Source organism: Choristoneura fumiferana, chromosome 4, assembly GCF_025370935.1.
Source record: "Choristoneura fumiferana chromosome 4, NRCan_CFum_1, whole genome shotgun sequence".
NCBI classification, from domain to species: domain Eukaryota; kingdom Metazoa; phylum Arthropoda; class Insecta; order Lepidoptera; family Tortricidae; genus Choristoneura; species Choristoneura fumiferana.
This window is the reverse complement of record NC_133475.1, coordinates 12,320,472-12,345,648: the sequence shown is the minus strand read 5'-3', so window position 1 is coordinate 12,345,648 and position 25,177 is coordinate 12,320,472. Positions and strand designations below refer to the sequence as shown.

At 36.2% G+C, this 25,177-nt stretch overlaps 1 protein-coding gene across 1 annotated transcript in view; it reads right to left on the bottom strand.

Moving 5' to 3' along the window:
• The window catches only part of LOC141427470 (putative carbonic anhydrase 3), a 43,578-nt gene extending 22,796 nt beyond the window's left edge, over positions 1–20,782 (bottom strand). The window contains exon 1 of the mRNA XM_074086970.1: positions 20,565–20,782. Within this exon, the coding sequence (XP_073943071.1) occupies positions 20,565–20,610 (46 nt within the window). The 5' untranslated portion in view covers positions 20,611–20,782. The remainder of the gene's footprint in view (positions 1–20,564) is intronic.
• Positions 20,783–25,177: the final 4,395 nt, after the last annotated feature.

Here is a 25,177-nt window from a genome sequence, read left to right as displayed (position 1 = left end):
ATTAAACTTTTGATTAATTGAAAGATTATTTAGGTGTTAGATATGATAATGTTTTAATTTTCTATTGGTTTTCAATGTAGCCTTTACCCGCGGCTTTGCACGAAATCAATTTTGCAAGAAATTCCGTGAAAAGACCTAAAAATTACGTCGTGTTTCATTAACGTGGTATTAAAAACACCCGCGCTAACGTACACAAGTAATTGGGACGATTTATTGAAATTCCCACAAATAATGAGGATTATTATAAATCTTAAATATAATGACCCGGATAACTCACGTCTTAAATCGAGTTTAGCTCAACATGTTTCGGGCTAATCCGTAGCCCTTCGTCTTCGGAGCAACGCGACTCAACGGCTGCTGCAACACGCGCACTGCGCGCCGCTGCTCTGCTCGCGTGACTACCCGACGAAACTGACACCGGCACACAACTACCCGCGTTTTCATCATCATTACAACTGTCAAATGTATGGTAGCACACAACACTAACAACATCGCTCTGTAAAGGTACGTTCACACACACCGATGACGCATACGGATTAGCCCGAAACATGTCGAGCTAAACTCGATTTAAGACGTGAGTTATCCGGGTCATTATATTTAATATGAGTGAGTCTCACGGTAGTTTCATGTTCAAAATTATTATAAATCTGCTTGAAAAAGATGCAGAAGCTTTATTACAAATCACAACCAATCTGTTTCCCATAAAGAAAATATTTAGAAATGTACGTGACAAATGAGAACCAACAGCAGCAAAATCAATCCCCTCTATCCATCGTTCATGAATTATCTAAGTAAGTGACTGTGTCACGCGACAAGGGAATAATCCGAGTAATGTCATACGTGTAGCTTTAATAAAAGGGGTTGAATTTTCAATAAATAATACAAACGTATTATCTATACTTCAGTACAGACTTGATATAAATAAATAGCTTTACTCTTTTTAGTAGCGATACCGTTCAAGCTCGAAGGTATTTGAACATTTAAGTATCATTGTCATCTTTCCCTGCATTTGCGTAATATGTACGAATCTAGGTACTGCTAAAGACAAGTAGAGGCTTAAATTCTATAACTTTACCCTCCTCTTTGTTATCTGTGGGATTGTTAGGGATACCTGTGGAACTCTGATACTTAAAACGTTTAAGTAATATATAAATAACAATTACCCAAATTAGTGACTGTTTGATGTCAAAGCTATCTAGTTAAATAGGTAATAAGTAATTATGAATGGCCAAATGTATTATCAATTGTCTTGCGTAAGTATCTTCTATTATACTTACTGCACGAAGGGATAAACCACAATCTAGAAACAACACTTGAGTGAGTTTTATTCATTTTCATCAGTGGCATCCCATTCTTACATGGAAATGGCCTTTAATCACTGTAACGAGTCTTCTGCACTCTTAAAACAAGTGAACAAAGAAAATATCGTCACGGTTTAATACTTAACTATAAAAAATGTATAATTTAGAGAATCATCCACGTGCACAACAAACCAATAATAATTTATATGTTTCGGATACATCTAGAAAATAATAAAGTTAAATGACAAAAAATATGTATTTGTTTTATCAATATTCATAATACTTATGGGGTATTTATCTATCCTACAAATATTATAAATACAGACGTTTATGAGTAGGTAAGATATGTGCGTGCGCGTGTTTATCACTCCTTCACAAAAATATATGTAGAAACTTCTTTGAGGCTGTTTACACCTAATTGCCTTGGTCTTGCTTGACGAAAATTTTACTTTTTGCACTAAAGCATAAAAAGTTATTTTATGTCGCCTAGATCTAGCATAAACACGAACATAAATTTAGTATGCGTTTTACTGGACTACTACTTTTTATACCGATACTCGTATTCCCACAGGATTGAGAAAAAAACCCAAAATCTACCAGCTAAGTCTAAGGGAAGATATTTTAGATGGATGATCTTCGTACAACGTAAATGAAGACCACGATGTGAGCTTTTTGGGAACATCCATGAGAATTTAGTCAATTCCCGGAATTTCAAATTGACTGCTAAATTATCTAATAGTGCCCAATAGATTTTGTAAGAAAATTATCGACCGTCAAATATGTCAAACCTGATAAGTATGTGGAATTATATCACTTGTAACTTTTGTGGTATATGAGCCTGACTGTAGGTATTTTGCGTTGTATACCTACGTTATGTATTTTAAATACACGACTTAAAAATATTTTGTATATCATATTTTAAATGCATGTGATTTATAATTTGTATTTTAATGATAGAAAAGCATGTAATTTACCCAGCTCTGCCTGTCATTCAGTAATTTAGTGACGTTTCTCTTTTATAAATAATTGAAGATAAGTTCCATAGTTTCAAAAAAACCTCTACCTCACATACATACTATACTGGGCTTCAATCACTCCCGCTGGCTCGTTCTCAAGGTTTTTGAAGTCGGTTCCATTTTTTGTTAAAAAATTTTTTCATGGTTTTTAGTGATTTGTAGCCAAAGTGCTTTCAAATTATACTTTCTGAATGTAAGTTGACTTGGTGTTAAAAATGCCAAAATCGCTATAGGTGTGCGTTAAAAATTCGAGGGTTGCCCTCGATTTCTCTAAGATCCCATCATTAGGTCCTGACTTGGTGTCAATGGGACCACCTCGGAAGTATGTCCTCTAGAACAAAATTCTTTAATTTCGAAATTCGGCCCACAATTGGCGGAATACACAAAAAAAAACATACAGTCGAATTGACGTATGTATGTATGTATGTCTAATCCTATGTCCTCTCCTATCTTGAAAAATCAAAATGGCGGCTTTTTGGCGCCAAATTGTATGTTTTCAAAAAATGAATTTTATTTAAAGTCTGTTGGAAAAAGAATATTCACATGTTCATTTTATTCAATGAATCGTCGAATGGAGTTAATTCGAAATCGGTGAGTTTCGTTTTGAGTGAAAGACAAAATGAAACGCGATAATGAACAAATAATTTCAGACCACTGTGTTGAACTTAGGCCTCCCCACAGACCCCCAGTTGCTTCAGTTGGAAGCGGCCTGTATCAACCGTGAACCCGCTCGCTAGCTGTCCATCTCGTTGGTGCACGTCCTACGCTGCGCTTGCCAATCCGCGGTGTCCATTCGAAGACTCTTGACTTGGGGACCTCGTACTTGTACTATATAATAGCACCAATTTCATAGCTTGCACATGAAACCTTGAGTCGTCAAGTTTAATTTATCTACTGTCTACGTTTGCGAGGCAAAGGTATTAATTACCAACATTGTTGAATAACTTATGATTGCCACGTGGTTTATGCCCTATTGGAACACATTCATAGACCTAGCATTTTATAAAGGTAGGAATACAGTTTAGTATTGCTATGATCGATAAATAGATACTCCAGAATGATATCTAGGTCAGACAACATAGAACTAATGTACAATTAAAAGTTAAAATCTTGCTATGTATGTACAGTCGCCAGCAAGCGTGCATAAATATCTGATACGACTCTATTTCTAGGGCCGGAAGGACGTGTCAGATATTTTTGCACGCTCCGCTCCGCACCTACTAGTGTGGTGCAAATCTAACTCATACCAAAGGAAATGTTTTAGTATCCCTGTTTAAGTAGGAGAAGGTTCTATGTTCCAATGTTTGTATTTTTTTTATGTATGTTCGCCGATTACGCAGTCAATTGTGGACCGATTTTCAAAATTATTTTTTTATTCGAAAGGGTACTCTTTTGAGGTGGTCCCATTGTCACCAAGTCAAGATCTGATGATGGGATCCTAGGGAAATCGAGGGCAAACCTCAAATTTTATAGGTACACCTATGGCGATTTTGGAATTTTTAGCATTGAAATAAGCATTTACATTCAGAAAGTATCATTTGGTAAACTGGACCTGATGAGTCGTAGATGATCAATGGAACTCGTCAAAGCTAAATAATGCTCGCTCGTCTTTAAACGATCATGATTAAGTAATATACCTAGATAAGCGACTAAGAAGGAGCTTTAAGTTAATAATTCTTTCGAACTGATCTGATGCTGAAGCCGGAAGGTAGGCAACGGAACTCTGTTATAAAACAACGTACCTAAGCCGTGTTTGGGCTTAATGGAATCGTTGTGAGATGTTGTTTGGCTACGAATCACTAAAAAGTAAGAAATAAAGAAATTTTTTAACAGAAAAGTAAAACTGGATCCAAAAAAATAAAAAAATAACGGAGAATGGAACCGACTACAAAACCCTTGAAAATATTTCAGTCGGTTTTACTTTTTTGTTAAAAAAAATATTTATTTGGTTGAAGTTTATTAAATAAATACAAAGTGTTTGGCTGATGGATGGACAGACTTATAAAGGGGATGGATGGGGTCATATTATGCAATGCGGTTGAGCATATAAAAATGCACTTGAGCCGAAAGATTTTTTTATTTTTCAAATACTCCATTTTCATGATTTAAAATCTTTTAAAAAAATCTTAGGGCCCAAGTAATTTTTTTTATGCTCGACCACGTTGCATATGGCCCTGTCTATTGCTGCTTGGCATCTGCCAAGCACCTTGTATACCTAATAGGTATATAAAATTATTCAATAAAGTAACCAAGCGGGAAAAAGATCAGGATAGGTTTTATGGATATCAGTGCATTTATTTTACGCCTAGGTAGGAAAGTTCTGGTAACTTTTTAGCAAAAATAAGGCAGTTCCCTTGTTCTGTTTTCAATTGAAAAGCGAAAATATCCAAGCACGTTCGAAAAAAAATGTTTGCCGTGCGTTACTTTGCTTTTGATGACTATTTAAGAGAGATTATTTACGTGAGAACATCTTGTGACTATAGGTAACAACATCCTGTGATCACACGTTCAATTTGTTTACAAAATTGCCTTCCTCGTTGTGCATCCTGTGCACATAATGACTTATAAAAGTTATAAAGTAGGTACTGTTTGGTATGCGAGGTTGGTACCGTTAATAAAAGCACGTGAACGCTATTAAAGTACACTAGGTATGAGTGTTTTTGTTTTGCGATCTTATAACTTGTACTATTTATTACACAATAAGAATTCTAGACTTACTATTTTTCCTATGCATTTATTCACAGCGTGTCAGTATCGTCATTGACATTGACATGACGTTATTGATGATTCACTAGAGGTAGCACGTCATCTAGTCATCTTGCTCCTAAACGAAATCCCTTATATTTATTTTTCCCTAAGTATTTGACATAAGGATTACCCGTTGCGTCTTTGTTTATTTTAATACTCAGGTCCTATTATTTACATTAACATTTCCCCCTTCCTAGTAAAAAGTTTTAAACGTGTTTAAGTAAATGTTTTGTGAGTGTCTAGTCAACGAATTAAGTAAACACAAGCTTAACAACAATTAATGATTAAAGGACGTTAAGTATTTTTTTTCATGTTAGAGAGGCCAGACTAACGAACTAGTGGGTCACCTGATGTTAAGTGATCACCACTGTCCATAGACACCCGCAGCGCTTTACGCGATGCCCGTGCGTTAAGTGTTATTTATAAACGTAGTAAACAATAATAAATAGTATCTTAATACGAACTTAGTTTCGCCGGGTCACAACTTTCATCCAATTACAAAAGTTGTCGGTAGACCTGCCTTAGATAGGTACGAGTAGGTAAGTATATTGAATTATTCTAGTGTGTACTTAATCATTACATTGACTTCTAAACTTTCTTCGGAGGCAAATTTGAATGACAACAAAGAACAATGAAGCTTAACGAAAGCCTATTATATGGCTGACATAGCTATTGTAGTTAGTCACAAAGTGAGGAAGTCTCAAATCCGCTCAAAAGATTAAGTTACTAACGCTTACCTACATAAATTATCAAATTGTCACTATAATACAGTGTATCACGTTTTGTCTCATTGAGGGCTATCGCGTATGAATTCGCCACTAGAGGCGCTAGTGTATCTAGCGTGAGGTCTCCGAAATGTCAAATCTCATAGTTTTTGGGTGAGCTACGCGGGTTTATTTATAATTAGAATAATTTTGTGAATATTTTGCAATATCTGGAATTAATTATTGCAAATATTCGTTCCGGGGCAATGAATGTCTGTGTTTTGAGACAGTTTTGTCTTTCGGAAACCTTTGTCCTCCCTTTTTTCCGAACAAAACGGGGACTATGCAACACTGTGGCATGCTCGATATTTTTATGGTACGGTTTTAAGGTGTATTAAATATGATTTTAATCTAAACTTTGTTTTCACGCCCATAATAACAGACTTTGAAAGCCATACTTAAAAACCTCACGCAACAGTGCGCCATCTAGTGAGACAAAAAACGATAGCCCTCATTATCTACATATACTGTTGCCCGGAGGTTGCCCGCGAAATTGTCTGCGAAGAATTTATTTATTGCACTCTCGCGGAAAGTATAGAATTTTCCGGGTCATAAACTAAACTACCGTCTTTTTCGGGGTCTCAAACTTTCTCCTTACCAAACATAATAAATCGACACATTTATAATTCCTGCAACATAATGACCTGTAGGTTTTTTTTTATTTATATAATATTTATTTTATAAATTACTAGGTATATCTTTTAAAGTTATCGAAAATACAAACTGAAACATAGATGCACAGAAAAACCAGAAAAAGAGACCAGCGCTGGGAATCGAACCCAGGTCCTCAGCATTCCATGCTGCATGCTATACCGCTACACCACCACTGGACAGGAGTTCAGGCATAAATTTCTCCTATGCACCACATACATATCTCAGCTTGTTTGTTTCTTATTTAGTCACTTAAGCAGCGACACTAGCGACATCTATACTTTAGCCCTCATCGAGAAACTTTCAGCACTCCATTGGAACTAACCGCTCACCCGGACAAGAGATGTCGCTATTATACAATCAAATCCATGTGGATATCCATATGATTTTTTTATGGATATCCATATGGATTTTACGGGATGACCGTAAAAGTAACAAAATTTGGAGTTTAAATAAAAAATACAAAAAGACTCCAAAACGAATCTTTTAAAGTTAATTTTGTTGATTTCTTTATTATTCTTAATAATTAAAAAAATAAAAACCGTTTATTTCAGACCATGAAATCCATATTAGGTGTTAGTTAAAAATCGCAATGTTTTATTGAATTTAAACAAACAAAAGAACTAACTTAAACCTACAAAAACTGAATTTTTTTAAATCACATCACTCAAAAATCTCATTCAAAAGTAGTGAAAAATTGTGCTAAAATTTAAGTAGGTAGGTATGCTCCACCTTCTACTGCAAGCGGCGCAAACTCAGACTTCGTCTAACTCGCAACAATAACTGCATGGAAATGCTTTCACTGAAATTTAGATCGTTGCAGGTTAACCCGAGTCCATACGGAATCAACTCGCAGTAGAAGGCGGACATTAGTCGTATTGTCAAACTAGTCGAAAATTTAATTCCAACTGTATTTTTGTAGTATACACAGATTTTTACCACTTTCGAATGGAATATTTAAGTGATGTAAGTCATTTAAAAAATCGGTTCCCTTCATGCACAATTGAAAAATGTTCGTTTTAGAGTCCGCGACAAATCCAAATACTTTTAAGAGAAGTTTCCCTGCCGGCCGCGCGACCGCGTTAGGTATTCGTTTGGGATATTGCTGTCTTTATCGCTCGTGACATAAGCGCTCGCAGCCGTCCCCCCCCCCATGCCTTCCGCAACGACGTCCGTAATTTATATCGAGATAGCTGTAGGCTTTTCAAGATTTGGGCGGTTGAGTTTTGGGTTTCGTTGTCCTCATATTATACGAAAAGTGTAGCACAGAAATCAATGATATTTTACAATCAAGATATTCATTATATTTTCTATGCCTTGGTTTTTTAGATTTTTGTAAAAATGCTTTATTAGTCTGTAATTCTCGTGCAAAGTTGTCGACTTTTGAGCTCCTGTAATTCTGATATTACTTACACATTTAAATGAAAATCTGAAAAACCACAGGCATAGATAATTACGTCTAGTCCATACTTACAAAATTTCATCTATTTCTGTTGCTTAGTTTTCAAATGAGACCGGGACTACGTTTGTATGGAGAATGGAACGAAGAGACTTCTCTTAATACTGAAGATGCAAAAAAACAATTTAAAAAAACTGTAGGTGCTCAGCAAACAGACCTTGTGTGTGGGAAGGTGATAAAAAATCGAATAAATAAATACTTGCTAAACAGGATCTGAAGGAAAAACTTTGCCGTGTCATGTTAACGTTTTAGCTGGCAATGACCTCTATAATTTGAAAAGACACTGACTGCTCTATTTTAGACAGTAGGCCGCTGACCGCAAGCGCAGCGAGCACCGCATACCAATGACGACAAACGGAACGTTCGTCATCGTCAGCCATTCAGACCACATCTGCAGGGCTACTACGAAACTCGAAACTCGAAGTTCGTATCGTACCGTCCCTCTCGCGCTCGTATTAAATAGTATAAGTGTCAGAGAGACCGCATGACACGAACTTCGAGTTTCCTAGTTGCCCTGCTGTGACGAAAGCTGAAAGTACCTACTACCGGGTGATGTTATTTTTAAGTTAACGGATGATATTATATGCGGGCCATAAAACATGCTAAAATTTTAGCTATACTTGGTTCATATAGAACATATGTTACTTTTTGTTGCAGATGTTTCGGCTTAAGTATACAAGCTGTGACATGGCTCATGTAGCCAATGGTTTCTTAAGAATACAAGATGTGACATGGCTCATGTAGCCAATGGTTTCTTAAGTATACAAGATGTGACATGGCTCATGTAGCCAATGGATTCTTAAGTATACAATATGTGATATGGCTCATGTAGCCAATGGTTTTTTTAAGTATACAAGATGTGACTTGGCTACATGTGACTTGGCTCATGTAGCCCATGGTTTCTTAAGTATACAAGATGTGACATGGCTCATGTTGCCAATGGTTTTTTAAGTATACAAGATGTGATATGGCTCATGTAGCCAATGGTTTTTTTAAGTATACAAGATGTGACTTGGCTCATGTAGCCAATGGTTTCTTAAGTATACAAGATGTGATATGGCTCATGTAGCCAATGGTTTTTTTAAGTATACAAGATGTGACTTGGCTCATGTAGCCAATGGTTTCTTAAGTATACAAGATGTGACATGGCTCATGTAGCCAATGGTTTCTTAAGTATACAAGATGTGATATGGCTCATGTAGCCAATGGTTTTTTTAAGCATATAAGATGTGACTTGGCTCATGTAGCCAATGGTTTCATAAGTATACAAGATGTGATATGGCTCATGTAGCCAATGGTTTCTTCTACTGAATTAGAGCCTGTACCTACTCAGCAGCATTTTATAACCTTTTTTTTAATTTATTAAAATATTTTCTTAAAATAACCTCTACCCACATCCACTTGCATATTTTTGTATTATCTGTCATAAAATATTAAATATTTTATTTTTACCTATGTACACTATGTAGACAATATTTTTTCAGTCTAAACACATCTGCTAATAGGTATTGTTAATTACGAGCGATGGACCGCTAAGCCACCTGTCTCAAAACCACTGCCAAATCAAGATAATAAATTTATGTAATAAAATGCATAATTAATAAAATACTCGTAAATCTACGTAGGTAAAATATACTCAGCGGCGCAAAATTTGGCCCACCCTTCATATAAAATTATCTATTACTACACATTTGAGGGCCAGATTTTTCACCGCTCAGTGTACTTCTTAGAGTTCTTATTTTTGTTTAGACACTCTGAAACGATCTTTGATACGTATATCTATTAGCAACTACATATCGGTATGTAAAGGACTTATTTACCTTATCTTACTTACTTCATATCACAATATAAACGTAAGTAGGTAGATCACTGATCTAGAAAGTTTGGTTATCAAAAGAATAGAAAACATGAATAAATTAATAATTACTTTCGGGCCCTCATTCATCTTCTATAATCTTCATGTGAGTTGTATTGTATGTAACATAGAGTACCTACTTAATTAAAATTGAACGCCTTAATTATTTATTTTTATTATTACATTTCTTGTCTTTCACAGATATATAAAACATTGATAATTTGAAGGTCATAAAATAAATTAAATACCGGAAATATATTATACACAGTTTTATGCGTAAGAAGCATAATTTAATATTTATTAATTATTAATATGAAATAATGTATATAAGTGTTTACTTGAACAACCAACTGTAAATGGGGCAGCGCATGCAAGTAGGTATTATTTTGCTTTACTTTTAGCTTTAATGGCTATTTTACTGCGGGTTGGTAGAATTATTGTTATTCATTACATAATAATACACCAAGCGCCCATAATATGTGTAAATAATTTAAGTTACTTTGTTGCTTTGCGTTGTACCTATTCATAGAATTTTAATGCATCCGGTGGTAGGTAGAACTGCTGGCTACTGCCGCATGTACGAATCTAGACTTCAATTATTTTAGTTTTACTACGTAATGATCAGGAATGCAGAATGATTCGCGGCTGAATATCAATACAAGCACTTATCTTGATTTATTGCAGGTGCTAATACATCGCTTGCAAATCGTTGCAATTTATGTCTACTTGATATAGCCGAATATTTGCATAGCAAGCAGGCATTTGCATATATTTGCATGTTTTTAGTGCTCTGCTTTCACCGTAGTCACGAGAAGTTATAATGACAGCAAGTTAGATAATTTTAAGAATTAGGGGCTGTTTCACCATCCATTGATTAGTGTTAACTGACGGTTAAATGTGATGCTGTCTCTATTTGTTTTGTTCGAATAAACGGAGACGGCATCACATTTAACCGTCAGTTAACACTAAACAATGGATGGTGAAACTGCCCCTTAATGTGACAGCGCAAATAATTTAAGACCTAATAAATGTTACCTATGTTGGACAAATGAAAAAAAAGAAAAAAATATATTTTCAAGTGAAATTTACCCCTTTTACTTCTTGATAACTCTATTAAGTAACGCTTGGTAAAAGGAGTTGATTTTCGTTTCGTACCGAAATGGATGATACCTATCACTAAATCAGGGATGGGGAAACTGCGGCCCGCGGGCCATCTCCGGCCCGCGAAGGCTTGAAATCCGGCCCGCGACCATCAAACAAAAATCAAGAGAAGATTTCGTATTGTTACAAAATTTAATTCTCGTTGGCAATGGCCAAATTGGTGCTTCAGAAAATACATATCAATATTTTTATTTTTGTAAAGAACATAGCCAAAAATGCAACAACTTGGCCCGCCATATATTTCGTTAGTATATATTGGCCCGCGAAGGAAAAAGTTTCCCCATCCCTGCACTAAATCAACGCCGCATTGTGTAGGTAGGAGTCCGTCTTTAATAATAGCTCTATATTTTGTTCTTCACTGAAAAACCGGCCAACTGCGAGTCAGACTCGCACACCGAGGATTCCGTACAAATTTGTAGGTATCTATATCCAGTGTTAGCAGAACCCTTTTCCTAAGCAAACGCAGTGTTCGGTAATTTTAGATGTAGACAGATTCTAATTTTTTTCACTGCTCCAATACCTCCACGCATTTCTAAGAAAAGTGTCTTGACAGACGGGCGTATGGACAGACGGACAAAAATGTGACCCTATTAATGGTTCCGTTAATGCCAACTGAGGTATGCTTAGATAGAACCCTAAAATTCACTGGAATGCGTGTAGAACTGCACGAAAGAAAAAATAGTATAATTTGTGATGGTAAAGGCGCGCGAGTCGACTCGCTCTTGGTATAGTTTTTTATGAATGTATTTTGTTACGATTCCATTCACAGTTGACCTCCTGGTCGGACATTAAGCGACCGATTTTGCTCTGGGAGTCGTAACCGGTGCAATCACTATTATTTGTACCCTATTATTATTATTATATTATCACACAGAGGAAATGGGTGCGCTTTGGTTCTAGTCCAACTGTCATAAATTCTTTTAATGGTTGGTGCATTCGATGCGTGCAGCGCCAACTATAGTTTAATTATACCGAACAAACACAACCAGACATTACATAAAATAGCTTAGTGCTGATCGCTTATATAACCGCTACTTTAGAGATTCCAAACGGTATTTAGAAATCACATTTAACCGTAAACAATGAACATATTGTTGTGTTTGTGCGAAAGGAATTTTTGCGAACAATAATTTTGTAAGAATTAACGAATTGCTTAAGCTTAGCTTGAGTCGTGCCAACCTTCTTTTAATCTTGCCTTGGCCACCGAACTGTAGCGAATCTCGCGATTTCATATTGTTTGACAATACATTACTGCTGAAGGTTCCCAGCCCAGGGACAGCTCTAGTGAGCGTTACAAATATAAGAGAAAACAACTACGAACAGTAAAAAAACTATGCCAGTTAAAATTACTTATTACTTATTAAAGATTTTTCCATAGTTTACCCATACATATACAATCTATAGTTAATCAAATAAGGTTAATAGTCAAAGGGGGTGGCTGGGTTGGTGTTGGATAGCAAGCGTCAGGTGGAAAGTCAAGCCCTTTTTCCAACACCATGTGTTCTTCTTATGCATATTCAATTCAATATTGCGACCAGACATTGAATAAAAAATGATGAAGAACTCATTGATCTTTTTGCTGATAATTTTATTTGTTTGTTATTTATTCCGGATGCACGTACCTACAACGAGATAATGGGTGTAATTTAGTAAACCCATAAAGTATGCAATCTTGAAGACAATTTATTAATTAATTGTTGAGGTAAGAACGTTACACGTGTGACAGACAGACATAAAGACGAAGTTCCCTTTTTTCCATTTGAGGTGTACTGCTAATCATCCATTAGGATCATCATCATCATCAATAGCCTACAGCAGTCCACAGTCCACATGGCGCGCCACAACATTCTGTCTTCAGCCACAGAATAAGTAATAGTACAAGTACTTCAGCCCCTCGCATCCATCCGCCGCCAGCGACCCTCTTAAGGTCTATATTTTGCTTGCGTTTTTTTGGAAACATTGGGATTCAGTACATATGGAATCCAGAGGCTCTGTATATAACATAATGTAAATCTAGAGTTAACTAATATAGAATAAGGTACCTACTGTAAACTAACACTTATGGACATGGTCTGAACTAAATGTTTTTGAATTTTTTGAATTTTTATATTTACTTGTATTGTGCTAATGTCGTCCGTCCACCATCCATCCGTCCGTCCATGCTAAACATAACTTTGTAAAATTTTACTTGCAAAAACATCTATGTAGAAAGATACGAACATTACAATCTTGGATGTTCAATATGTATTTAAGTATGTATTTATCTATATAAGTACTCGTATGTTTATCCGTTGCCTAGTATCCATAGTACAAGCCTTGCTTAGTTTGGAACTAGGTCAATGAGGGCTATCGTTTGTCTCACTAGATGGCGCAGTGATGCGTGAGGTTTTTAAGTATGGCTTCCAAAGTCTGTTATTACGGGCGTGAAAACAAAGTTTAGATTAAAATCATATTTAATACACCTTAAAACCGTAACATAAAAATATCGAGCATGCCACAGTGTTGCATAGTCCCCGTTTTGTTCGGAAAAAAGGGCGGACAAAGGTTTCCGAAAGACAAAACTGTCTCAAAACACAGACATTCATTGCCCCGGAACGCATATTTGCCATAATTCATTTCAGATATTGTAAAATATTCACAAAATTACTCTAATTACAAATAAACCCACGTAGCTCACCCAAAAACTATGAGATTTGACATTTCGGAGACCTCACGCTACACTAGCGCCTCTAGTGGCGAATTCATACGCGATAGCCCTCATTGGTGTGAAGTGTCCCATGATATTTATTATTTTATTATTTATTTATATTATTACACAAATATTATTATTATATATATTTATTACACAAATTTTGCTAATTTGTGAAGTAGTGCGGAATGGAATATATTTGCCACTACGCCATTTGTTCTAAGAATGCAGTACAGAAGCCATTTGCCATCTGGACAAATTATATAAGTGCAGCTAGAATATCACTGTAATCATTGCCTAGGATATTGAAATGACCGTAGCAAATTGTTTTAAAAGATCGATACAATTGCTCACTTAGGTACTTACCTATGTAAGTATCTTTAAACTAAATAAACTAAGTACGAGTTTCTATTTCCAAGGAAAATCTTGAAACTTTTATCCTACTTCTAAAGAAAGAACAATAGTAATTAATTCACGTACCCTAAATTACTGCGACAAAGTGGGTAGTTTTCAAAGTATTTACCCACTTGCCGGAAACTTGTGTGAAACTTATTACATGACATGCAATCACTTTCCGGATTCAGAAGTCGAAATTGATTACCTAACGGTTCGTTATACTAATGGGTGAACAAACAATTTGTAAAATATAGACGTTTAAAACAATAATGACCGCTTTTATCGAAGTAGTGCAAATAAAGAATACTTAATAATGACATCAATCAAATTTTATTACATCCCGCCAGTACAACTTGGCATACTTAGGTACTTAGGCACTTGCTTATATGTATGAAATAAGTAGGTAAGTATCAACTTAATGATGCTTGTACGATACATCACAGTCGTGTTCTTATTATCAACTGGAGTACTGTAGGTAGGTACCTGACACAAAAAGTCGACAAGTTATTCGCGTGGGAAAGAAAATACTTATAATAAATCAACGTTGCAAAAGTTTTACTGCTTTTTTGTAGCCATTTTTTGTTATGGTCGTATCAGTTAACAATGACCAGCTGAGCAGTCACCACCGAATAAGACTCATATGGATGATAAAGGTGCTAAAACAACGAAACATTTGCTCCACATGTCCAGACTAGTTTATTTAAATTTCACAAGTACGCAATATGCAAAAAGGCATGTATTTAGGGATATATTTACGTAATTACCTAGAGGAACAGTTTCTTATATATTTAAGATTAACCTGTAAGTACACAACACACCCACACACACACAAACATCACGCCTTTATTCCCGAATGGGGTAGGCAGAGCAGACGAAACGTTACCGCTTCGGAGCCACTTTTAGCAATTTTAGGTTAAAGTTTGACAAAAAAGGTACATTAGTGACAGGTTGCTTGCCTGTCGCGTGCCTGTCGCCTACGGTATACCTTACCTTAACCTATATCCTTTGTCGCCTCTTACGACATCCACGGAAGTAATGGAGAGGTGTAAATTAACTTGTAGCACTTGACTATTAGCGCTTTGGGTGAATACCAAGTCTTATTACTTCCTACATTTTTTCAGAAAAAATCTAATTAAAAAAAGTAAAACCGAGTCCAAAAAAATAAAAAAATATCAATTTTTCTAGGTACCTACTAGCTCGAAGTCGGTGACTCAGCGCGACCCATCAGGAGTGGAACAATAGTAGTCTACTTCACCTAGGTACATACTATGGGTCTCAATCCCTCCTGCTGGGTCGTGCTGAGTCACCGACTTCGAGCTAGTAGGTAGGTATCTAGAAAAATATCTTCAAGGGTTTTGCAGTCGGTTCCATTTTTTGTTATTTTTTTTATTTTATTTGGAGTCGGTTTTACTTTTTTGTTAAAAAAAATCTTTATTTCTCACATGATAGTGATTCGTAACCAAAGAACGTCTCATAACGATTACATCTCATCTCATAACGAGCCCAACCTCGGCTTAGTTACGTTGTTTTAAGTATAACAGAGTTCCGTTGCCTACCTTCCGGCTTCAGCATCAGATCAGTTCGAAAGTATCATTAATATAAAGCTTCTTCCTAGTCGCTTATCTAGGTATATTAATCATGATCGTTATAGACGATCGAGCATTACTTAGCTTTGACGAGTTCCATTGGTCATCTACGGTCTTCTTCATCAGGTCCAGGTTTACCAAATGATACTTTCTGAATGTAAATGCTTAAAATGCTAAAAATGCTTAAATCGCCATAGGTGTCCCTATAAAATTTGAGGTTTGCCCTCGATTTCTCTAGGATCCCATAATCAGATATTGACTTGGTGACAATGGGACCACCTCAGAAGAGTACTCTTTCGAATAAAAAAAGAATTTTGAAAACACAATTAACTGAGTAATCTGTGAACATACATAACAAAAATACAAACACTGGAACATAGAACCTCCTCCTTTTTTGAAGTCGGTTAAAAAGGCATGCATTGATGTTATGTAGCAGTGATGAGATGACTGGTGTACCTACTTAAAACTTATTTATTACTCATCTCATCAACATCATCATCCCAGCCTGCATACGTCCCACTGCTGGACAGCGGGCTACTACGAAACTCGAAACTTGAAGTTCATATCGTATCGTCCCTCTCGCTCTCGTATTAAATAGTAGACACAAGTGTCAGAGGGAGAACTTCGAGTTTCGAGTTTCGTAGTACCCAGCTGGCTTGTGCCGTAGTTCCACCGCGGGCCCGGGCCATATACTACGAAGTTCAAAATTCGAATTTCGTAATTTGCCGCCCCGCTAACGCTTATATATTATTTAATACGAGAGTGAGAGGGACGGTACGATACGAACTTCGATTTTCGAATTTCGTACTAGTTCCAGAGTTCGGATTATTACCTACTTCTTGACTAATGTGTACCTAGACGTAATTTAAGTAGGTAGGTACTTACTTAAATTATTTTCCGTTGACGTAGCTAACAACAAAATGTCACGAATTCATTTTTAGCGTTTTTAGGGTCCCGGAGCCAAAATGGCAAAAACGGAACCCTTATCGTTTCGCCATGTCTGTCTGTCTGTCTGTTTGTCCGTCCGTCCGCGGCTTTGCTCAGGGACTATCAATGCTGGAAAGCTGTAATTTTGCACGGACATGCAAATTATGCCGATAAAACGGTACAATAAAAAAGTAAAAAAAAAAATTTTGGGGTACCTCCCATAGACTTAAAGTGGGGGTGATATTTTTTTCTCATGCGACCCTATAGTGTGGGGTATTGTTGGATAGGTCTTTAAAAACCATTAGGGGTTTGCTAAGACGATTATTCTATTCATTGATTTTTTTGCGAAATATTCAACTTTAAAGTGCAAATTTTCATTAAAATCGAGCGCCCCCCCCCCCCTCTAAAATTTAAAGCGGTGGGTGAAAAAATTTTAAAAAATTCAGGATGGTAGTAAGTAAGTATTTCAAAATTTCAAGGAAAACTATAATGGCTAAGTTTGCTTGAGAATTATTAGTAGTTTTACTCTTAAATAGCAGCCTAAGGTATAAAATATATACCTAAACTTGGAAGATGCCGTATAAAATACGAAATCCTTAAAAATATATTATTTAATTTTTTCGTAGCTACGGAACGGCTTTGGGCGTGTCCGACACGCTCTTGGCCGGTTTTTTTAAAACTTGAAGTGTTTTCCATATAATTATGTTATTCATTACAATGCTGCTGACTAACTTAAATAAAGTGATAATAATAAAATTGTAATGTAGCAATTGTAATGCTTTTACGCCAATGTAAAACCGCAGCAAAAAAGGCAGTAAGCCGGAACACGGCGATTCTCCATACAAGGATGTGGTCAAATTCTGTAGGTATTTATATATTACATTGCGCACGTCCTTAACACTTGATCACAAAGGCGGGTTACTGGATACGATAACTGGAATAATTAAGTATTTATCAATGACAAGTTTTTACTACGCTTCCTTGTTTTATGAATAGGTATGTTCAAAATTTTCTTTAAAACTGGGGTCAAAAACCTTTAAGTATATTATACAGGACGTACACTGTAAGTGCGAACATGATATACAATAGCAATTATACGTAATTTATTAGACAGCCAGTGTATTTCCTTATTGGCAAGATATAATGTAACTGGAACAAGAACTGATAAAGCCCTTTAACACGACAGTCTCTTGACACTATCTTATAGTATTTCAGACACAAATGTTTTATGAAAATTGATGAATAAATGTCTAACTATAATTAAATTATGTAACTGCGAGTTACTTAAGTCCAAAGAAAAGTAAATATAAGTGTCAAGACGAATGGAAAACATTTAACGGCTTAATAACCTGGGTAAAATTGTTATTGCAAGTGGTTCTAGAAAGCAAATAATTCGGTTATTTCCTGAAGTGTTTCTTATCTCTATTACGTAGGTAATCTTTAAAATTAAACTGAGTCCATATTTTCATAAACTCAAGTCAAACAATTTTGTCTTATTCTTCCTGTGATCTTTCTATTAACTAGCTCCAGGAAATTTAGACGAGAATAGAGCTTAATTACAAATAACTAAGTAATAATTCTACTAATATTACCTATACTCGTAAATGCTCAGTTTTTGAGAGCGTGCGCGTGTATGTGTGTATTGTTTTTGTTACTCTTTCATACTAAAAATGCCTAGATAGGTAAATGAAGCAGAATGAAACTTGATATGGAGATGGATCTTAGAAATAACACAAAGACTACTTTTTATCCCGATATTTTCACGGGATCGGGATGAACACATAAATCAATAATATCAATCGGGTAAGTCTAAGTAAGTAGTATGGCACAAGTGTTATTCATTATTTAATTTTTAGGGAATTTGCATAATTTTTATGAAATAATCTTGTAAATTTTGTATAAATAATCCCGGATAGTCATCAGCCAGATAAGTATAAAATGTTTCACGCAAGCGAGGTCACAGAAAAAGGTTATTAGACCTGTAAATTTTCTTTTAAATGGCAAATTTACTCCAATTAGGGGACAATAAAACAAAAAGTAATGAATAAAACTATACCATAACTATGTCAACGTCACGGTGTCGTCTAACTGCAGCAGGCGAGGCGATTGTAGGTATGGTGCGGGCTTCCTGTATTAGGCTACGTACGCACTATGCGGCTAACCGCGCGGTTTTAGCGCGCCGTCCCTCTTCAAAGTATCGTTTGAGAAAGAGACAGCACGCTAAAACCGTGCGGTTAGCCGCATAGTGCGTACGTAGTCTTACGTTTCAAAGTGTTTGTTGCGTTACGACCCCACTGAAGTCACTTTAATCTGTCAACAGTATTTCACGATGCAAACTGCATTAGTCATACTCGGAGATAGGCTTTCCCGCCAACTCGATGGGTACCAAACCAACCAATATTTTATGTAGAGCTTTCTCTAACTTGTTCACGAATGTTGTTGGTTCCGATAAATACCAATTGTCTATGTATCATAATATACAATGTGGAACTAAGAAGACAAATGCTTTTAATTACTATTATACACTAACTACAACCCCACAACTTTGTATGGGTCCGCCCGAACTAAATACTTTTCCGGGATAAAAAGCAATGTTTACTATAGCATGCTATAGCAATGCAATTCTAGTCCTTAACCCTCACATCATATAAACAAACAAGCAAAGAATGTTTATTTAGGTACATTTGCATGTTATATAGACCAAGTGATAAAATGGCATTATAAAAACCGGCCAAGAGCGTGTCGAACACGCCCGAAATAGGGTTCCGTAGCCATTAAGAAAAAATTAAGTAATATAATGCGATTTTGCTCACTGATTTTTAATAGCAAAACCTGCCTGTTTGAGCTGCTGAGGTGAAAAAAATATTCGACGGTGCTTTCCATCCATCCCATCCATCCCAGCCTATATACGTCCCACTGCTGGGCACAGGCCTCCTCTCAGAACAAGAGGGCTTGGGCCATAGTTCCCACGCGGGCCCAGTGCGGATTGGGAACTTCACACACACCATTGAATTGCTTCGCAGGTTTGTACAGGTTTCCTCACGATGTTTTCCTTCACCGTAAAGCTCGTGGTAAATTTCAAATGTAATTCCGCAGAAGAAGTGTCTGAGGATCTTAGCCAATATCCACCAACCGAACAGTTGCAAACCATATTTTAAAAAATTTAATATATTGACCCTTCCATCGCTATATATCCTGGAAACAGCAATATTTGTTAGAAAAAACCTACACTTATACCAATTTTCAAAAAGTGCCCGTCGAACCCATAAACTTATCCTTCCAGAACCCATACTAGAAATCTACAAAAACAGCCCGTATTATAGAACAATTAACATATACAACAAATTGCCGTTAAATATTAAGAATATAAATAGTAATACATTATTCATAGCTAAATTAAAAACAGATCTATTAGAAAAATGTTATTATTCTACTAAGGAATTTATGGATGAATGAAAATATCATTAAATTTAAATTATATTATATTACTATAAGCATTTTTGTAAACACGATATTATTGTGCCATAATAGTTTATAACAGTGTAATTTAATTTATAGTATAATGTAACCGTAGTTTTTAAGCTTTAATGCAAGTACGTAGGATATCTTACTTTTTAGTTGTTTAATAGAATTAGATAACATTATTATAAATGTGGCTATACCCTACCAGGGTGCATAATATTGTAAGACTTATTAGAATAAGGCCTTATGTATTTTATGTTTTTTGCCAAATAAATAAATACTAAATACTAAAGACTCAGAGGTGCGAGCCGGGGTTTGAACCCACGATCCTCTGCTTGAGAGACCATAGATCAAACCACGACGCGACGCCGCGACGGTGCTTTAATTGCACGAAATACCGCAATAAAGTTGGTCACGCATGTTGCGGTATCACTGCGGTCTAAGGACTGATGTCGAAACTATAAGTCTTTTACTGATGAAAAAAGGTAACATTTTGACTTTCAACTTAATATAATCGTAATTTGTTTCACTGATCCAGAAAATACGTACCTTGCAGAAGGGCGAGCACGAAAATCACAGAAAATATAACTTGCATAACTGCCAAAAAATATCACAAAATAAAAATGTTCTGATTTAAACTTTCACTTATTTTAAAGGATTGTTTTAGTCATAATTTTGTTTTGACGCAGCGTAAGAGCGAGGTTCATACTCGTCAGCACTCCACCGGCGGGCGGCCTGCGACGCTCAGCTTGACAACTGTCGGCCGCCGCCGATTTCCCTCACTTATAGCTTCCCCTACTGTACTGACGTGAAAAAGACGAACAGCTGCTCTTGAGCGAAGTTTTCCGGACCATCCCGGATTTATATATTAGTAACTGCAGTGTAGTTGACTTATTCCTTACCTCAATGCCACCAGTATTTAAGTTTAAAAAAATCCATTCAGGGTTTCAATTGCAAATGCTAACTGTAAACACATTATAATGTAGGTATGTGTTTTGTAGGCAATTCATTCTATTTCTGGATTTCTTTTTTGTAATATTAACCCTCAGCAGCACTCCGGTGCAGTGCTATTCCTCAATCTAGACGCGCTATTTCTACTTGTAATGTACCTACCACCTACATAACACAAACACGCTCACATTCGACTTTCTTGAAGCCAGTTACAGTCAAGGGCAAAGATATCGATACGGCCAAAGTTGCAAAAATATCTATACACGTCTTTATGTACTTAACATTAAGGCCGTGTACACATATTTATTTTTGCAACTTTGGCCGTGTCTATTTCTTTGCCCTTGACTGTACATATAATCTCATATTTTTGTCTGGACTTCGGGAGTAATATCAGTGATACCTAATTAAAATCATTGATCCTGAGTCGTTTTTAATCAAAGATTTTTATTGTTGTGTTAAGTTAAAACCACATAAATCTAGACTTAGTTAAGTATTATAGAATCGCATAATCACCCTGATCATGTCGCCGCAAACAGGTGACACGTATGCCACACAACAGGGGTGTTATTCTCGGAATAAGCCTTGACTACGGATACATCGCTGCACTCGACAACCATACTTTTATTAACTTGACCCTCACGCTCATAAGGATTACCTACAGGTACGGAGTTAGGTTCATTGACATTGACCAACGTCACAGTGTAAGAAAATGTAAGTTCTTTAGACTTTGCCAACGTCGCGTCGAGACATCTGACTAACTCCTACCAGCAAAGGTATGTCAAGTTATAATTGCCTGCCGACCGCAGTGCCAAAGTCTAAAGAACATACATTTATATTTTCTTACACTGTGGCAGTGCTAATCCACGGACGAGGATTAGAATAACACAGCAGGGTACAACCGTGACTCAGTACTAGGTACTTACCATGAAGAGAAAGGTACATTTTGTGTAGGGGTAGATACGCATTTACTTGACCAACACGTTGGGGCCACAAGCGTAGTCACGAGAATCATGACAGAAGAAAGTAGGTTTTGGAAGTGTACCTAATAGCACAGAATAACTAATAGTACTTACTATACCTACCGTACAGAAGGGCCTCTCTCGAACAAAAGTCAAGTTTAGGTATAAATCGTTCCGTAATCTTACGACTTGCACGCGAAATTGAAACTTGTCATGTTACACTAGCGTTCATATTCCGTTGGGCACCGTTGACTCGAAACCGGTTTGGCGCCAAGAGCACAGCTTAGGGTTCCCACTCGCCGATGAATAAAGATAACAGTGGGTATTAATATGAATTCAATAAACTATCTTTAATAAATAATAATAATAATAAATATCTTTAATAAATAAATATACTATCCTATCTACATGACAACAAAGCACGACAATGATAACCTACTTACTACCTACTACAGATTTCCGTATTGACGAAACCATGTCTTCATAATATTATTTCTGACCAACCAATTAAAGAATTTTATCACTAAGTACATAACTACAAACATACAAAAGTATTACTAGGCAGGGACTTAAGAAATTAGAGAAGTAAAGAGAACGCAGGCAGGTGTTTGCAGGTGGTAGGGCCTTGTGCAAGGTTCGCCCGGATTGCTACCAACATCTTGCTCGCTAATCCTGCCGTGAAACAGCAGTGCTTGCACTGTTGTGTTTCGGCGTGGAGAGTAAGACAGCCGGTGAAATTACTGGCACTTGAGGTATCCCATCTAAGACCTCTAGGTTGGCAACGCATCTGCAATCCCCCTGGTGTTGCAGGTGTCTATGGGCGGTGGTGATCTCTTACCACCAAGAGACCCACTTGCTCGTTTGCCATCCAGTAGAATAAAAAAAAACGACCGGCCGCCGCTTACCGTTGCACGCTGTTGTAACAGAATGTTTTTGTATACCTAAGTACTTACTTCTATACAAACATTTGAGCAAATCTACGAGCAAACTTAGTTACTTAGGCAATTGTTAAGTATTTGTTTTAAAATGGGTCCAAAGTGTTTACTTTTAGGTGAATTAAACGGTATTCAATCAAAAAGGAATCGACTTTGATTGTGAACAATACGAAAATCTATTAAATACCTGGTTAGGTAGGTACCTACGAGTACTTACCTAATTATTTGTATTTCGCAAAACTATATTCATTTAGACGCCCTAAAATCCTTATAATACCCAACAATCTTGTTCTCATTATGCACCTTTGTTAATACTCAAAGTACCTACAACTAGACACTGACAAAATTGACCTCCAATTTTTTAAAAGAACTAACAAATACATATTAACCTGCAAGACACGAGAACAAACATTCGTATTATTCATACAAATAATTGCCCCGGCCGGGAATCGAACCCAGAACCCTCAAACTTCGCAGTCAGGTTCTCTAACCTAACGAAATATTTTTTTTCTCTCATCCTAAATCTACCTACTATTACCATTACTCGCAGCTTCACATGCGTAAATCATTAAGTTTAGCACTTGAATTAAATTGTAGTATTTCGTAAAAGTATGAATTCCCAAAAATTACATCGAAGCCTAGCCTTCATTAAAGTTGCATAAAAAAAACTGCACCAAAACATGTCTCATGTGGCGACTGAAAATTTGTGATTTTTTTCCCGATCCCGTGGGAATTTCGGGATAAAAAGTAGCCTCTATGTTATTCCAGACATCCATGGCTATGTACATACCAGATTGTATCCAAAATCCTCGATTTCACAAATATTACATCGGAGCCTTCATTAGGGTCATTCGAGCGTGAACACTATAGTAGAAATACAGGACGTCTAAAACATTTTAACAAATAATAAAATAAAATTCTCCCTAAAATTCAGGGCTTAAGTACAGCCTCGACAATGACAATGTAAGCATGAAATGTAATAATTTACGAACAATGTAAGTATTTGGTAAATCTATTTTTTATGGTAGTCATAACTTACCTTGGCACAAGCAGTCAGCTACAAAAACTTCCAATACCTACTTCTTTCTCGACATTTTCTTGCATTGTTTTTTTTTTATTCGACTGGGTGGCAAACAAGCAAGCAAGTGGGTCTCCTGATGGTAAGAGATAACCACCGCCCATAAACACCTGCAACACCCAGAGGCCTAAGATGGGATACCTCAAGTGCCTGTAATTTCACCGGCTGTCTTACTCTCCACGCCGAAAGACAACAGTGCAAGCAAAGCTGCTTCACGGCAGGATTAACGAGCAAGATGGTGGTAGCAATCCGGGCAGACCTTGCACAAGGTCCTACCACCTACAAGGTACTACAAGGTGTCACCGTATTGCAACGGAAAAAATCTAAAATGTGCATAACTTTGAAATTATTGACACTCATATTCATAACTATCGTGAATATATTTATGAATTTGAGTGTGAATGTCAATCAAAATATCGATATCGGATCGAAACTGATTGACAACAGATTCGTATAATACTGAAGTAATTTAAAGAAACTAGGTTTGTATTGGACTTCACACATTTATTGTATTTTTGTCTAATAAAAATACTATATCATATAACTATTTAAAAGAGGATATCTACAGCAATTGACAGTCTTGCTGGTTGTACAGTGTACAAACTCGTCAGAGCACAACATAATAAAAGTCCTATAATGCTTTTAGTGCACTTCTTGAGGATTTTCTCTAACATAAACTTATTTTAATCTTATTTTACAGCCCTTTTTAAGTTTTGAAGAAAATCTAATTTTGCGATTGGATATAAATGTATTGCACTATGGAAGAAACAAATAGATACAAAGAAAATGGTAGTGTGAACAATTATAAGAACGTTAATCGGATTTTTAATCCATTTAGGAAACCTTTTGCGTACTTACCATCAAGTACGCATTCGAAATTCAGGCACAATAATAATATTTAATTTCTATGTCCCTTATCATTAACAAAGAGTGTTTCATAAATTCATCATAATACACACAAATATACACTTACAGCATATTTCAGATAACAAGTGACCATTACTGTGCCTTTTTCAATTCGTCCAATACAACAAACAAGCAAGCGGTTGAACAAATTATATTCTCTTAGGGAAAAACAAAATAAGGCTTCATTAGATACAATTCACGTGCGTTTTTTCGAAAAAGTTCTATAGTGAAAATAGCAAAAGTAATAATGATCATTAAACATTTAGATATTTTAAGCTTTTTTACATGACATGGAGTCCCAGGAGGATTATAGTATACTTGATGTGCTCAAAA